The sequence below is a fragment of the Vulpes vulpes genome, chromosome X, assembly GCF_048418805.1.
Source record: "Vulpes vulpes isolate BD-2025 chromosome X, VulVul3, whole genome shotgun sequence".
Lineage (NCBI taxonomy): Eukaryota > Metazoa > Chordata > Mammalia > Carnivora > Canidae > Vulpes > Vulpes vulpes.
Window position 1 is genome coordinate 121911720 of NC_132796.1, and position 16620 is coordinate 121928339.

Consider the following 16620-nt stretch of genomic DNA (forward strand, 5'->3'; position numbering starts at 1 on the left):
AGCGCCGCCTCCCCGCCCGCCCCGCCGCCCGGCCTGACGCCCCGACCGCGGCCGGCTACCGCCCTCCGCCCGACGGCCACGCCTGCCCCGAGCGGCGCGGGCGGCTCCCAGGTGCCGCCGGGCCGGCCCCGCCCGCCCGCGCCCCGGCCCCGCCCCGCGCCCCAGCCCCGCCTCCGCGCGCCCGCCGGCCCCGCCCCGCCCCGCGGCCCCGCCCCGCCCGCGCGCCCCGGCCCCGCCCCCGCGGAGCCCGCGCGCCGCCGCAGCCGGTTGGCCAGGCCCGGGCGGGCCGAGGCGGACGCGAGCGGGGTCGGACCAAGATGGCGGGGCAGGTGGTGCAGGCGGTGCAGGCGGTGCACCTCGAGTCGGACGCCTTCCTGGTGTGCCTCAACCACGCGCTGAGCACGGAGAAGGAGGAGGTGATGGGGCTGTGCATCGGGGAGGTGAGTCGCGCGCCCCGCGAGCCGGCGGAACCCCGCGGGGCAGGCGCCCGGAACGGCCGCGGCCGGAGCCCGGCGCTGCGGAGGCTGCGGCCGGCCCGCTCGCTGCTCAGGTAGTGAGGGCCCCGCGTCCCGGGGCTCCGCACGGAGCCCGCCCCCCCCGCGATCGCGCGGTCCTCCGGGTGGGCCTTCGAGTCCCGCTGGCAGCCGCCGTCGCGTCCCCACGGCTGCAGGTATCGCCCCCCGACCGCCGCCGCCTCAGGCGGGAGGGACGCGCGAGGATAATGGGGACGCGGCCGTGTGGGGCGCAGCCGAGCCCGCCGAGGCCCCCGGCCCCCCTCCACAGAACCACACACCCCAAGCTTCACCTGGGGCTTAACTCTCCCTCGCGGACACCCCGAACTCCTAACCCTCCAGTCCTTGGTGCCGCTGAGCAGGAGCACATGACCCACTTCCACGCAATCTCCACCCATTGATACCAGACCAGCAAAATGTGATCAATAATCTTTTCTGCTTTTTCCCACTCTAGTTGAATGATGACACAAGGTAAGACCATGTTCATTTCCTCCTCTCTGGGGACCTCCGTAGCACTGTTAACTGACCCAGCACAAGGTGTGCAACATTCTATACGACTCGTACTCAAAGTTTCCATTACGACTCCCGAGCTCCCTCATTGATACACTTTCAATTCCACCCCAAGCGTGAAACTTGGTTTCGACCCTACTTCCTACAAGGAGGATTTTCGCTACATATATGCATGTCCTTATGTGAAAAGACACGGTAGCGGTACCGAGATCATGACTGAATCGCTGAAAGCTCTTATAAATAGAATTTACTGGATTCACACAATGATGTTATGTTCCGCTTCCTTGCTGGACGCATTGTACGTTCTCTCTCCAGCGAAATGACAATGAAACACAGGTGATTTTCTCTCTGGCGCCTAATAAGCACATTACCAGATATTTCCCTCTATTGACTCCTTCCTTCGGTCTATTGTCATTGGCCCTGCCTCCTCTGGTGGGCCCTCCAGTGACCCCAGAGATGCCCAGTAACTTGAATGCTTAATTAAGATGACAAAACCTTTGAGTCACCTTTATTTAAATTTCACTGTGTACTTCTCACACCCACCTCCTTAATGCCTTCGATTCTAGAAATTTCACTTTCCCAGGGAACAGATATGATGTACTTAGCCACACTTCCTCTGTCTCTGCTAAGGTATCATGGCAAGAACTGCTAAGCTTGTTACTTTGCTTTAATATCTTTTTATATTCCAAGCCTCAGTTCCCTTTTTTTCCCTAATTTATCCCCAAAAGGAGTGACTCCAAATTCACATATACCGGAACTGAAATACGCACAGTTGCTGAAAAGGTATGTGTGCTAGAATTTTGCATGACGGAAACGTTCAGCTGGGGAGGGATTTCTGGCCGACATTGGCTGCTCTCAGCCAGGGATCAGTCTGCGTATGCCCACGTTCACGGCTGCATAGCGCATCCTCTCTACTGAAATCAGTTGAAGAGTGTACTCACCAGCACTGGAACCAAATACCTCTATTTGTAGCAGGTTCAGAGGAGGAATTGCCCTCAGCTCCCCTCCAGGCTGTTGTCTGCCTAATTTCTGGCCCTTCTCCCCACTTCCTTGAAACTTTTGGTCGGTCCTCGAAACCTGTGCCCCTGACTTTTATCTCATCTCAAGTCCCAACATCTACTTGGGCAACCCTTCTCTTACAAGCAAGTACCCATGACTCATCATTCTTAGTCTACCTTGACTTTTGTCCTGTCTGCCATCCTACCTCAACTTTTTTGGCAGGCTCTAGTTTTGTTGCTCTAGGATCATGCTTCTCAACCTCTACTTTCTGGTATAGGACCATTTCACTGTTTTCCAAATATGATGCAGGCCACTGCTTTTGTAAAATACTCTGAAAATCGATTACGGCCTCTTCTCCTGCCAAGCAGACAATGGAACTCCATCTGCTTTTCACCCCTATATGCAAGCCACTTTGCCTCCTTTCTTCCCATATCTAGGAAAGAAATTCATTTCCTACCCAGAACTACAGGTTCTTCAAAGACCTTGCTCATCAAATATCTCATCTTCTGAGTCTTCAACCTTTCGACGGGCCTTTTTTCCTTACAATACGATTATGCTTCAATTACTCTCATTTCCCCAAGGGAAAGGGTAATTACTTTTCCATCCTCTATGTTCCTGTAGTCACTGCTCTTACATCCTCCTTTCAACAGCTAGACCTCTTGAAAAAAGATAGGCCGCGATAATTATCATTTCTTTACCTTCAATAGTCACACGTACCAAGGCCTGGTTTCCAATTCTGTGTCTAGTCACCTCCCCATTGCTATATCAGTGGGTTATTTCTTGGTGCTTATCTCCTCAGAACTCTGAACTGCCATGGGTTCTTTTGTTTGTGTTGTATCTCCCTCCTTCTCACCCCTTCCTTCCTTCCATCCATCCATCATGGGCACTTCATCCTTTGCATTAAACACTGGTATTCGCCAAGTTTCTGACTTGGTCTCCTCCTTGCCTTCCCAGAATGTCTTCTGGGCAGCATTACCTTCCCTATGGCTTTAGCTGCAACATTGAAGTTAGACAGACCTGTCTTGAAATCCTTCCTCTGAAGAGAAGAAAAAAAAAAAGAAATTCTTCCTCTGATACTCGCTGTGTGACTTTGGGCATGTTATTTAACATCTGTAGGCTATGATTTCTCTGCAAAACAGGGATGATGACAATCACCAACCTCAGAGAATTGTTGGGAGAGTTGGATTTAGGTACTGTGTGTAAAACACTCATTTGTAAAATGGGTATAATAATAGTACTGACCTCAGTGTGAGTACCATTGGCGGAGTCTTATTTTTTATTTTGATTTTGAAGTTTTAATTAAAATTCAAGTTCATTTACATGTGGTGTGATGTTGGTTTCAGGAGAATTTAGTGACTCATCACTTACATGTAACATCCAGTGCTCATCACAAGTGCCCTCAATCCCCAACATCCTGCCCACCTCCCCTCTACCAGCCCTCAGTTTGTTCACTGTAGTTAAGAATGGCTTTTTATGGTTTGCCCCTCTTTGGTTTTTCCCCTATGTTCATCAGTTTTGTTTCTTAAGTTGCACATATGAGTGAGATCATATGGTATTTGTCTTTCTCTGATGGACTTAATTTCGCTTAGCTTCATACACCCTAGTTCCATCCATGTACTTGCAAGTGGAAAGACTTCATTCTTTTTATGGCTAATACTCCAATATATAGATACAGATATAGATATACCAAATATCACCTCTTCTTTATCCCTTCATCAGTCGATTGACATCTGAGCTATTTCCATGATTTGGCTACTTTGGTAATGCTGCTATAAGCATTGAGGTGCATGTGTCACTAGGGGAGTTATCAAGTCAGTAAATGGAAAGCACTTTTTCCAAGTGCCTGACACCTGGCAGCTAGCCAGGAAATATTGGCCATTCTGACTGCTGTTGTTACTATCCAGTAGATACCAATTAGCACCAATTATCCTAAGCTCTAGTACTTCATACCCTACTGCCTGTTTCACGCTTAGCCAGACGCAGGCATCTTAAACTAACATGTTCAGAACTGAGCCTTTCCTCTTCCTCAAACACTCTTCCAACATTGCTCCTCCCTCAGTAGTTCCTGAGCCCGGGGGGCACCTTGGAAGTACTGAGTAATCTTACAAATCCTGATGCCAGCTCCATTGGTCTGGAGTGCGACCTATGTGGCAGGAGTTTGAATAAGTCCCCAGGTGATTTTAAGGTGCAGCCGAGTCTGGGAGCCACTCACAGCCATTCAGAACCATAGATTGCTTTCGTGTTGTTTCCAGCTGCTGCTACCTTCTTGGAGGTCCTTATCACTTCTGGAATACTTGCTAGCCTCTCCCCATTCTCCTTGCCCTGAGTCTCTTGCCTCTAGTCCTGTCTTCTGATTGGTTGGGGTATGCTTTTTTGAGAACTTAAATCTGACCTATCTCTACTTAAAATGAGTGCATTTTCCATTACCTTTAGGATGAAGTCTCATTAGTTTAGCATTCAGGGCCTTCTTATTTCTACCTATCTGCAAGTTCTAAGCATGGTGAATTATGGCAGTTTCTAGGTTGTGCTGCACTGTTTCATTCCTTGTATCTGCTGGGTATTATGCTTGGACTGCTTCCCTCTGCTCAGCTAGCTCCTTATCCCTCGCAGGTGCTGCCTGTCTCCTCTAAAGAACCTGTCCTGCCCTGTAGACTAGGTTAGATACCCTCCTCTGTGCTGTGGTAGCTCCTCGTGCAGATCTATCACAGGGCATGGCTGTTGTCTTAGAGTTGTTTACCTGTCCCTCTTCCTGGACATGACTACTGTATCCGGTTTATCTTTGTGGACTTAGGCCCTCATGTAGTGCCTTACATATAAGTATATATTTAAAAAGTCTGTGTTGTACTGATGACCATACATTCCTTAAAATAGGAACTTAGTGTTTACCTGCCCATGAGCCATGGGGAGGATGGCAGGCACAGATTTCTATCAAGGGCCTGATGATAAACATTTTTGGCTTTGTGGGTCATACATTTTTTTGTTGCAGTTCCTTAGCTTTGCCATCATAGTGCAAGAGCAGCCACAATATATAAATGAATGAACGTGGCCAGGTTTTGCCCAAGGGAGGCTGGGCAGGCCATATTTTCTAGCCTCTTCTATACCAAGACAGAGGAGTACAAGGAAGTGGGTTTCAGTACTTGAGTTCCAAGACTGAAAAGGTGTAGGGGCCAATCTAGCTAAGCTGGAATATCTTTTATTTCTTATGTGACTATGACTAACAGGCTTCATCAAGCCCTTCAGCTACTAGTGGCTTTCAGGGACATCTGTCAATCCTTTATGGCCTTTCTATCTGCTTGTCTCATTTTGTTTTTCATTTATGTCTCGACTGGTCTTGCCATCCTACCCTGCACTTCTTTTCCTCCTTCCTCTAGCCACTGAGATCTTATCTGACAATAGGAGAGAGAAGTCACCCTGGGCAGCAGCTCCTACTAAATACATTCCCAATCTTAATGACGTGATTTTATGTTTCAAGAGTCCATGCTTCATCTGGAATTCTGTGTTAATTTGTTCTGGCCAAATAGATATTAAACTGCAGGAGTTCAGTGACCTTATCTTTTTGGTACATGTTGGCATGGCATATCTTTTTCCATCCTTTTATTTTTGGTCTTTTTGTGTACTGATACTGAAAGTGTGTTTCTTTTTTTTGTACATTTTTTTATTGGAGTTCGATTTGACAACATTATAGTCTAACACCCAGTGCTCATCCCATCAAGTGCCCCCCTCAGTGCCCATCACCCAGTCACCCCATCCCCCTGCCCACCTCCTCTTCCACTACCCCTTGTTCTTTTCCCAGAGTTAGGAGTCTCTCATGTTCTGTCTCCTAATTTTTCCCACTGAGTTCCCCTCCTTTCCTCTATAATCCCTTTCACTATTTCTAATACTCCCCGTATGAGTGAAACCGTATGATGATCATCCTTCTCCAATTGACTTACTTCACTCAGCATAATACCCTCCAGTTCCATCCATGTCGAAGCAAATGGTGGGTATTTGTCGTTTCTAATGGCTGAGTAAAGTGTATTTCTTATCAGCAGCATATAGTTCCAAAGACATCCAGTCTGAAAAAAAGTCAAAAAATAAAGACATGTAGTCTGATAATCTCTTTAATTGGAGTATTTAGTTCAACTATACTTATGTGATTATTGATATATATATATATGGGTTATGGCTTTTTATCTTTTTGCTTTCTATTTGACCCACTGATTTGTTTTCTCTCTTCTTTTTTGCCTTCTTTTGAATTAATCAGATATACTTTATTCTACTTTCAGCCTCCTAGTTAAAAAATTCTTTACTCTCCTTTTAGTGGTTATCTTATGGATTTTTTTCTTAGGTTTTATATATTTATTTGAGAGTGAGAGGGAGAGAGAGTAAGGGAGGAGGGGCAGAGGGAGAAGCAGCCTTGCTGCTGAGCGGGGAGCCTGACGGGGGGCTCCACCTCAGGACCCCGAGATCACAACCTGAGCCGAAGGCAGATCCTCAATCTACTGAGCCATCCATGCACCCTGACATTAGGAAAGTTATTTGACATTTCTCAATTTCCTTTTCCGTAAGTAAGGCTAAGACCATCTACTTCATAGGTAGGCAAGCTAGTTCACCAAAATCCAAGTCATTGAAATACTAGGTTGCCAATGCCCAATTCACCCAATATGTAATTCGATAAAAAGGAATTTGCTGAATCTCATTAGAACTCACAGAATTTGTTGTCACTCTCCTTGTTAATTGCTGTCTTACCGTTTTTTCCTTATTCTCCCCTTCTCCTGTACCCTATCTCTCCTGCTGCACCCCGCAGCACGGACAAGGCTGTATCCTTCCAACAGCAGAGAGCTGGGGTAGAGACAAATTGAACAGTATTGAAAATGCTGCTGTCCTGTCAATCTTAATTTGGCAGAAATACTTAAAAGCTTATTCAGCTGTCTTGACGCACTCTAACATGTCCCTCCCTCCGTTCTCTTTCAGCTGTTTCCGTTGAGAGCTCAGCTTCTTGTCTCATTGCTCCTTGGGAGGTCAAGGGTCTTTCTGTTCTGCTTCGGATTTTCTTTATCATGTACTCCGTCTGCCAGACGCTGTACCGTTAATAAGGATAGAAATCTGACTCAAACATGTTCCCTGCCCTCCAGGAGCTTATGTTCCAGTAGAGGAGAACATTCTTTCAAGAAACAGAACAGGACATGATATGATCTGTAGGGAGATCTGTGCATATTATAAAAACACTTGCATGGGAGGGAAGAAGGACTGATTCTTTATAGGATGGGCAGGGAATTTAAAGCTGTGGAAGAGTTCATCGGGTGGAAGAAGGCACCAGAGGCAACCACATGCTTCTAATGGCTGCGGACTTCAGGAATCTCCTGTCTGGCTTCCCCCTTGTTCCTGCAACATCTACCGGTGCCACACGGGTCTCTTCCCGGGAAACTCTTGAACCATCTCATTCTTCTGGTTTTCGTTCCTCTCTCTTCCTTTTTGGCTTCTTAGCCTACTCATCTGAGACATGGGCACACCCCCTTAATTCAGGCCGGGACCCCTGCTCCCTCTCCCTACACTATTCCTTGACTCTCTTGACATCTCCTCATCCTAGATCAGCTCATTTTCCTTCCTTCCTTCCTGATCCTTTTTCCACTTAGATCTGCCTCTCCTGTTCCACCGAGTTTCAACCTTGAAGTTTTAGAGTTATCCTTGACAACTTCCTGTCCTCTCTCACCCGTGGGCCGTTGCCTATCAAATCTTGTGGATTCTTCCTTCTTAATGAATCTCAAATCTGTTTCTTCCATCTCTGCCATACACTGATTCCAGAATTTTTTCATTACCTCACATTCAGGCTGAGACCATATCCTTCCAGTTCATCCTGCAGATCATGATATCCGAGACCCCATTGATTTTCATTTTGACCTTAATCTTACTGTCTGCCATTCCACCTCAAGTTCTGTATGTAAACCAGTTGGCCAACTTGTCTCCCAAACATCTTACTCACATCCATTTGATATCTGCAGAAATTCTGTGTACACACACACCAGAAAATAGTCTACTTGTTGGCCTATGATGATTATTTTCTGATCTAAGTGACTCCTGTCCTGTAAGGCCTTTTAGTTTTGAGGGACTACATTATTTCATTATAATTTCATGTATGATACTTGCTGCTTAACCAAACCATTAGCATTTTGAACACTTGGATTGTCAGCACTCTGACTTGTATCCTTTTCTGTGAGAGTATCTTGCACTTAGTGGTAAATCAAATGATTATTAGTTGGTCATCCAAAAAGCTCTTCCTTCATCCAAATAGTAGCCTTTCTATTTTTGTTTTGAAATGCATATATTGAGGTTGGATGCCTTTTATTTGACATATTCTATTATTCATGAGAAAAGTGTCAGTTTTGTAAATGCAGTTTTTAACCTGATAGAATAATACAAGATGCATGTTATTGGCGTGAGACAGAAGTCAACGTTTCTGTGGATTTCCCTCTAGGTTGACACCGTCAGAATTGTTCACATTCATTCTGTCATCATCTTGCGACGTTCTGATAAGAGGAAGGATCGAGTGGAAATTTCTCCAGAGCAGCTGTCTGCGGCCTCAACAGAGGCAGAGATATCCTTACTGGTCAATAAGAGGCTTTTGTGCTTTTATGTGCTTTAGCCTGCTTGAGGGGATTTCACAGATTATCTTCCTGGTGACTCTTTCCCGGTGTTCATATTTACCCATTAGAACCAATTGTTTGATTAATCAGAATTTCTTTCCATTTTTCCTTTTGAGTGGCTTTTATTGGGAAAATTAGAAATTTCTAACATTCCTGCTCTTAAATGCCAAAAGACCCCAGGGTCAGATCCTGTGACAGTGAACTGTATGGGACCGTTCCCTCCTCCATCCTTCCATTCCCTCACTGCCCCCTCTAATGCATTGCTGAAAATGGGACGCAATATTCCGTGTTAAAGATAACCAAAAAAGAATCAAATGGGACCTTTGCTTCCTGTGATCGGGACCCCGTACCTCAGCTATAGAAAGTTAAATTTGCATCAATGGCCTTTAGTCATTCATTGTTTTTTTGAGTCAAGTTTATCTTGTTCTCAATTCAAAAGTTACTTTTACAAATAGGTGGTTCACATGCCTAGTACAGACTTTAAAAGGTACAAAAGCAAGTATGTACAAAAGAGGTATTTCTCTCCAACCTCTATGCCCTAGTTCCCTCACAGTCTGTCACTGGACATAACCAGGGTTATTAGGTTTTCATGTATCCTTACAGGTGGATCCTGAGCATACAGAAACATACACAAATATTTTCTATTTAAGAAAACTAATACATATATGTGGTAACTTATGGCTTTGCTCAACAGCATATCTAGATAATTGTTCACATCGCTACATCCAGGTGCCTCATTCTGTTGACTGCAAAATCTGTTCCGTCCTCATGCAGGTATCTAGTTTGTTTGTAAGCTTTCACTGTGCTGCAGTGTCCTTGTACATCACTGCATTTCACAAATGTGTACACGTATCTGTATAATCTGGTCCTTGAGGTAAAAGTGCTGGAGCAAAGGTTATGTGTCCTTGTAGCTGTGGCTGTTTAACCAGTTTAGTCTCTTGGCAGCATGCAGGAGGGCCTGTTTCCCTGCACCTTCGCAAAGGTTGCCAATCTGAGCCACAAAAAAAAATTGTTTCTTATGTCTTGGGATTTTAGTTAGCATTTTTCTAATTATGAGTAAATATGATCACCTTTTAATTTTTAATTTTTGAGGATATTTGTATTTTTGTATTAATTTGTATTTTTCTCCGAGTTACCTGGTAATCTCCTTTGCCCATCTTTCCATTGCTTTGGAAAATTTTTTTTTAATAATTTATAGGCATTCTATATTAAGGAAATCAATTAGCCATTTGTGATACAAGTAATGGTTTTTCTCAGCTTCTTCATGGTGTGTGTGTATTTCTCCCATCAAATTGTTTTTGTATTTTCATATAATCTCATGTATCACTCTCTATGGCATGTACTTTTGCATCATTTAAAAAAATTCTTGATTTTGAAATGATTATAGATTCGTGGGAAGTCACAAAAATAGTATAGAAAAGTTCTTGTGCCCTTCACTCACCTTCCCCCGAATGCTACCTTTTAAATACTTGGTGAAACAATATGGAAACCAGAAAACTGACATTGAGACAATGTGTCATTCTATGCCATTTTGTTATATGTGTAAATATATGTATATCCACCACAGTCAAGATTGCTAACTTGTTCCATCACTGTGAAGATCCATCTTCTGCTCCCCCTGTATAAGCCACACCCACCCCTCAACATCCCACTCCAACCTCTGGCAGCCTCCAATCTATTCTCTGTCTCCCAGAACATAATTGTATAAAAGATGTTTTTTATTGTGATTATATATTATAACTTCAAAATGAAACTAGTCCATTCCCAAGATAAAGGGATCGCTGGAAACACTGTTGCCTGTTACCACCGTTTGCTGTTACATTGACTGGTAAGCATTTACTAAACATCCTGCGTGAATTACCTCATTTACTGTGCACTGCTGTTGGAAGCGGAACCCCCCCCCCCCCCCCCCCCCCCCCCCCCCCGCCATCTGCAAGATGAAGAAATGCATTTAGAGAAGTTAAGTAACCTCTCTTGGCATTTAAAAATAAAAAAAAAATTCTTTAAAAAGTTTTCTTTCTCAGAATTTGCTGTATAGAGACGATTATTGGGCTTTAATGTAATTAACTTTTAAGAGAACAAACCAGTGTTTCATGAGATACCAGCAGTAGTCCCAATAAGCAGCAGCAGAAGGGGACAGCTTCTTATCTCCAAGTTGACTTCTTATCTCAACTCAGAGCCTCACATAGAGTTATGGGAAATTTTTGTTTCTAGAACAAAGGACGAAAATACTCTTTTGTGGTCTATTTCTAAACACACAGGGAGACCAAAGTGGGGGGTCTTTGTTCGTTTGCTCTCTGAAACCACCCCAATTGCTATTTTTGACACTGGGCAGGCTGCCAGAGAGAAACCAGACAAATTTTTTGAATCTTATGTTTCTTTTTCAAAACTGTGAGTAGGATGGAGGTAGAGGGAGGATAGAAGATTACTCAAGTAAATAATGTGAGTTCCAAAGATTGAGATTAGCTTCTTTTCAGATAGCACAGTGATAAGGATTTAAGTGATCAAACATTAGCTAAATTGGATTAAGAGGATAGAACTATATATGATAATGGAAGCTAAATGGATTTTATTTTTATTTTTTAATTTTTAATTTTAATTAATTTTTGAAGTGATCTCTACACTCGACCTGGGGCTTGAACCCACAACCCTGAGATCAAGAGTTGGATGTTCTACTGACTGAACCAGCCAGGTGCCCCAAATCGATTCTATTTTTAAAAAGAAATACCTTTAGCTTTAAATGGGAGGTCTGAGAAATTCTGGGTGTTGACCTTATTTCATTCTTTGGTTGACATTGAATTGTAATAGGTTGATTTGAAATGTCAGGATGCTTTCTGAGCCCTTATTAGCATCACAAATTTTGTTCCCACAAGTTGAAAATACCTTGACAGACACACAGGTTGGCTGAACTAACAGGTCGCCCCATGAGAGTTGTGGGCTGGTATCATTCCCATCCTCATATAACTGTTTGGCCTTCACATGTTGGTAAGTATTATAGGCTTGCAACATTTGTTTTCGTTTTTTATTTTGTAATTTTCTTAAAGATTTTATTTATTTGAGAGAGAGAATGAGCAGGGGAAGGGACAGAGGGAGAGGGAGAGAAGCAGTCTCCTCGCTGAGCAGGGAACCTGATGCAGGCTGTGTCCCAGGATCATGACCTGAGCCGAAGGGAGACACTTTACCGCCTGAGCCACCCAGGCGCTTCTGTTGTTTTTAGAAATTAGTATCCCCTTTTCTTCTCCATTACATGAACGATGTTTTTTTTAAACCATAGTTTAATTCTCCTTAAATAAGTGCCCTCATTTTTATTTTGCTATGTTTTAAAAGTAATGACTGATGTCATACTGTTTTTAATAGAGATAATATTTCAGCACTCCATTATGAATGTATTTGGGAAACCATTACTAACTAAAGCCTGACAATTGGCTGATATCCAAAAAAAAAAAAATTGTAACTGAAGATTGCAGATTGCTGAAAACCAGCACCCAGTACACTCCCATTCGGAAGACTCAGAGGTATGCGGGGTGAGATTTACAAAGTCGAGGTTTGACGCATATTCCTTCCGAGCCGTTGGGGCTCTCAACCTACCTCCGCGCCCCTCTAATCAGTATAGTGTAACAAAATTGTTTTCTCTCTTTTTATCTTTACTGCTTTTCCTGAATCATGGTCATTTTTTGTTTGTTTATTTCTCCTCGACTCTTGAAAGAAGTAGAATAACTTTCCTTGGGGAAAGTGACCTTTCTTGAGCATTTAACCATTTGCTAATGCTTTATGAACGTTTTCTCCCTGAATCCTCATGGTCACCTGGTTAGGGATCCTTCCCCCAGTGTACTGAGGAGTAAACTGAGGCTCACATGGGTTAGGTGTTCTTTCCACTGTGGTGTTCTATTTCCAGTCTTAGGGGTTTGAGATCATCATAAATTCTATATTCGTGTATACCATAGTATGAATGGCAAAAAATCAAGAGCAATGTAGTCTCAGATTATAATAATAGATGAGTTGTCCTGTGTATCTAGAGTAATGGGTGGGGAGGGATACTTCTCAGAATCACCTGGGAGAGGTTTTGTAAAATGTACCTGTCTTAAATCCATCTTTCCCAGCCTGGACCTGCTGTAATAACCTCTGGGAGTGGGTCCTAGGCTGGTATATTATGAAAAGACTCCTCAAAAGAATTCTGATACATATTTCCAGTTAAATACTGATGTAGAGTAAGGGAGATAATAGACTTGCTCTACCTCTTGCCGACAGAAATTTACCTGACCTGCTGTTAACATAAGAGTGGCATGCCTAAGATATCCTGCATTAACAAAAAAAATACATTATCAAAACAGTTTTTTCAATTGGAAAAGAAAAAATCGAAGCAGGAACTTGCAATAATGATAGAAGTATCGGTAAACCTTTATTTTCACATGACTTCAGACTTAAAGTTGATAAAATACTACAAAGAATTCCTGATACTCTTCCCCTAGATTTGCCACACTTTCTCCCATTCTGTCTACATACATTTGTGCGTGTGTCTGAGATTTTTTTTTTCCCTGAACTATTTGAGAATAAGTCATAGCTACTATTCCCCTTCAGTCCTGAATAGTGTCTGGTATGAATTTCCTAAACACAAGGATATTCTCTTACATAATCACAGCATATTTATGGAAGTTGAGAACTGAGCACTGAAATAACATTATTTAAGTCACTGACCTTATTCAAATTCTTTAGCTTACTAATGTCCTAGTAAAGGTTGTTTTATGGCTATAAATATATTTCTGTAAAACTTTAATATCACTGAATAAATTCAGTGTTTGATTTCATCTAACCCTTACTCAAAAATAATAGTCATTGTTTTCTTGCCACCATTAACACTAAAATCAGTTCTGCTTCAAAATTCTCCCACGGAAGTAGCATAGCCAGAAAGAACTAAGTACCAAGCACTAATGAAAGAAAGGTTGGAATGTATGTATATTCTCGAACGATATTGTCCCTGTGGTAATAAGTTAGAATGGAGAATTTTCTGGCAAAAAAAGAAACTCTAAGTGCTTAGGAAAAAAACTTGATCAATCTCTGAAGCGGAACACCCAGAAAGTGTTCACAGTTCAGAGAATGAATTTTCCTCTCGGGCAAAAGATCCAAGGTTCAAGAAGAACCTAGGGAGGCATTTGCAGTGCAGCAGTCTGAGCAGCAGGGAAAACAAAGTCACCGCAGAATGTAACAACAGGAAGTCGGCTCTAAATAATGACATGATTAAAAAATAAAAAAATAATGACATGATTAACGAGCCAAATGAAAGTAACTTCAACACAAAATAAATGTGGAGACTAGAGCATTGAGATCTTCCCTTGAAAAAAAGCATAGTACCTAACTTGGTAAGGAAAAGGCATAAATAACAAAATGGAATAAAGGCAGATAGAAAGTTCAGAGACTTAGTAAAGCTCGAGAGTTGAGAACAGCAGCTTTGGATTCTTTCAGGCGACAGGACTCCTAGAATCTCATTTCAGTCACTTCCTGTTGAGAAGATATTGGAACTCTTCTGTGCCACGATTTCCTCCTTGACAGAGAAGGGGAACATGTTATCAGAACATGATACGGAATCACGTATGGCGTTCTCTGTCCCTCCCATGCTTAGCACAATAGCAAACGTGGATATCACGGCATTTATCTGTGCAAGTTGACATGGAGAGAGCATGATTACATATCTAAAGTTGAAGGGCAGACAGCACTGGAAGGATCGAGAATACTGAGATCTTGGGCAGCCCCGGTGCAGCGGTTTGGTGCCGCCTGCAGCCCGGGGTGTGGTCCTGGAGTCCTGGGATCGAGTCCCGTGTCGGGCTCCCTGCATGGAGCCTGCTTCTCCTTCCTGCGTCTCCACTTCTCTCTCTCTCTCTCTGTGTCTTTCATGAATAAATAAATAAAATCTTAAAAAAAGAAAGAATACTGAGATCTCAGAACTGTAGGTAAAAACAAAAAAAAAAATCCTCTCCCCACTCCACTGGTGTTCACAATGACTAGATCGTTGTGGATTTCCAGAGCGTAGGGAATTTTGTAGATGCAAAGATGCGTAGCTCATCTTCAAATGGCTGTTTAAGAATTGAGTCTAACAAGTGCCCTGGGTTAGCAAGTCTTGGGGGGGGGGGCAGGGGTGGAAGTTGGTGAGGATTTAAAGTACAGACTGTATGGACAGTAAGTATGTGTAATAGGAATGACAAGTGAGAAGGAGGGAAAAATGATAATTCAACACATTTATAGGATTTCTCTGTGGGACACTTTGGTCACAGTTTCTGCTGGTTTGGACCTTATGATTTTGTGAGGAAGAAAAAACAGGTCAAGTACTAAAAGAGAAACAGTAATAACAATAAAGAAATAAAGGACATTTGCAGCAGCAAATTGAAACAGCACATTTAAAAATAAAGGCCTTAGGACTAAGAAATAAATGAGTAAAATACCATTAAAGACAAGCTTTAAACCTAAAGACTTAAAACAACAACAACAAAAACAACAGGGTCTCTGGAGAAAATAAAGGTCACAGTTACATCATTAGCGAAAGGGTGAGAGAAGATAGGCCATTGTGTACTAAAAGGCACAGCAAATATTGCACTTCTTCAGGATGTCCGATTATGTTCCCCACCACAGCAATAAAATGTACAAAGGACAGAGTTTTCTGGGTAAGGAACAGAACGGAAAGTGGTTTGAACTGGAAGAACTTGATAACCCACTTTCAGAATCCGATTCCTTCAGGAGTATAATGTGAGTGTTTTGGCTTTGCCGTCGAGGAGCAGGAGTTCGGAGAAAGTGAACAACGGCAAGGGTGATGTTGGCCAAACACGCCTGGCCCAGCGCTGTAAAACCTGATTTTTAAAGGATTTCAGGCTTACAGAAAAATCACAGTAACGGTACAAAGAACCATGTTCAGTAATTGTTGACCTTTTGCCGCATTTGCCTTATCGTGTTGTCTCTACACAATCTGAGAGCACGTTGTAGACATGATGTTCCTTTCTCCCTACGTACTAAAGTATGTATTTCTCAAGAACAAGGGTATTTACCTACATACACAGGGCAAGTATCAAAATCCGGAAAATTGACATTGATATAATCCTTTTTTTTAAAAAGAAAGATCTTATTTATTTATTCATGAGAGACACAGAGAGCAAGAGAGGCAGAGACACAGGCAGAGGGAGAACAGGCTCCATGCAGGGAGCCGGATGCGGGAATCGATCCCGGGTCTCCAGGATCACGCCCCGGGCCAAAGGCAGGCGCCAAACCCACTGAGCCACTCAGGGATCCCTGATATAATCCTTTTATGTAATCTATAGAACTTCTTCAAATTTTGCCAATCCTGTCCTTTGTCGCAATTTTTCCTTTCCAGTCCAGAATCCATTCTCAGATCATACATGGCATCCTGTATCATGTCCTTTTAGTTTCAGTGTGGACCAGTTGCTTACCTTTTTGTCTTTCTCAAGCCTCTGAACTCACTTCCTCCTGCACGTTCAGCAGATAACACTGCTTCCTACTTGAATACAGGAAGTAGGAGTCATAGAAAGGAATGTTCTCCATTTCTCTTTACTCACCCACTTATCACTGGGCTCATCTCCTGGTCCCTCTTCTTGTCCACTCTGGCCTCTTTCTCCACTGTACTGGATTTTCCCCATCGTTGTTTATTCTGTTAACAAATGAATTTGAGTGTCTGCTATGTGTCCAGCCCTCCTCAAGGTGCTGGGAATAAAGCCGTGAATGAGAAAAACAAGGCCTCTGCCTTCATGCAGCTTTATCTCATAAAAAACACTTGCCCCCCCCAAAAAAAGAATACTTGCCAATTCCACTTCTTTCAGGCCAAAGACCTTCCTCACTTTTCATTTACATTCACCATCCTGCTCTAGTCTACCTTCCAGGCCACTGAAACTCATCGGTGATGGCCATGTTGAAAATCTACTAGACATTAAACATCCAGTAAAAAAAAAAAGTATATATATATATATATATATATATAT

General features: G+C 43.0%; 1 protein-coding gene across 5 annotated transcripts in view; it reads left to right on the forward strand.

Annotated features, from left to right (window-relative positions):
- The first annotated feature begins 237 nt into the window (after window positions 1–237).
- BRCC3 (BRCA1/BRCA2-containing complex subunit 3) overlaps window positions 238–16620 on the forward strand; it is a 61915-nt gene continuing 45532 nt past the window's right edge. Inside the window, exons 1-5 of one of the 5 annotated variants that reach the window (XM_072744674.1) lie at window positions 239–440; window positions 967–983; window positions 1751–1805; window positions 8476–8595; window positions 11542–11629. In XM_072744674.1, coding sequence (XP_072600775.1) covers window positions 318–440; window positions 967–983; window positions 1751–1805; window positions 8476–8595; window positions 11542–11629 — 403 coding nt within the window. In that variant the 5' untranslated portion in view covers window positions 239–317. The other 4 variants (XM_072744676.1, XM_072744678.1, XM_072744677.1 and 1 more) reach the window with 4 other exon arrangements.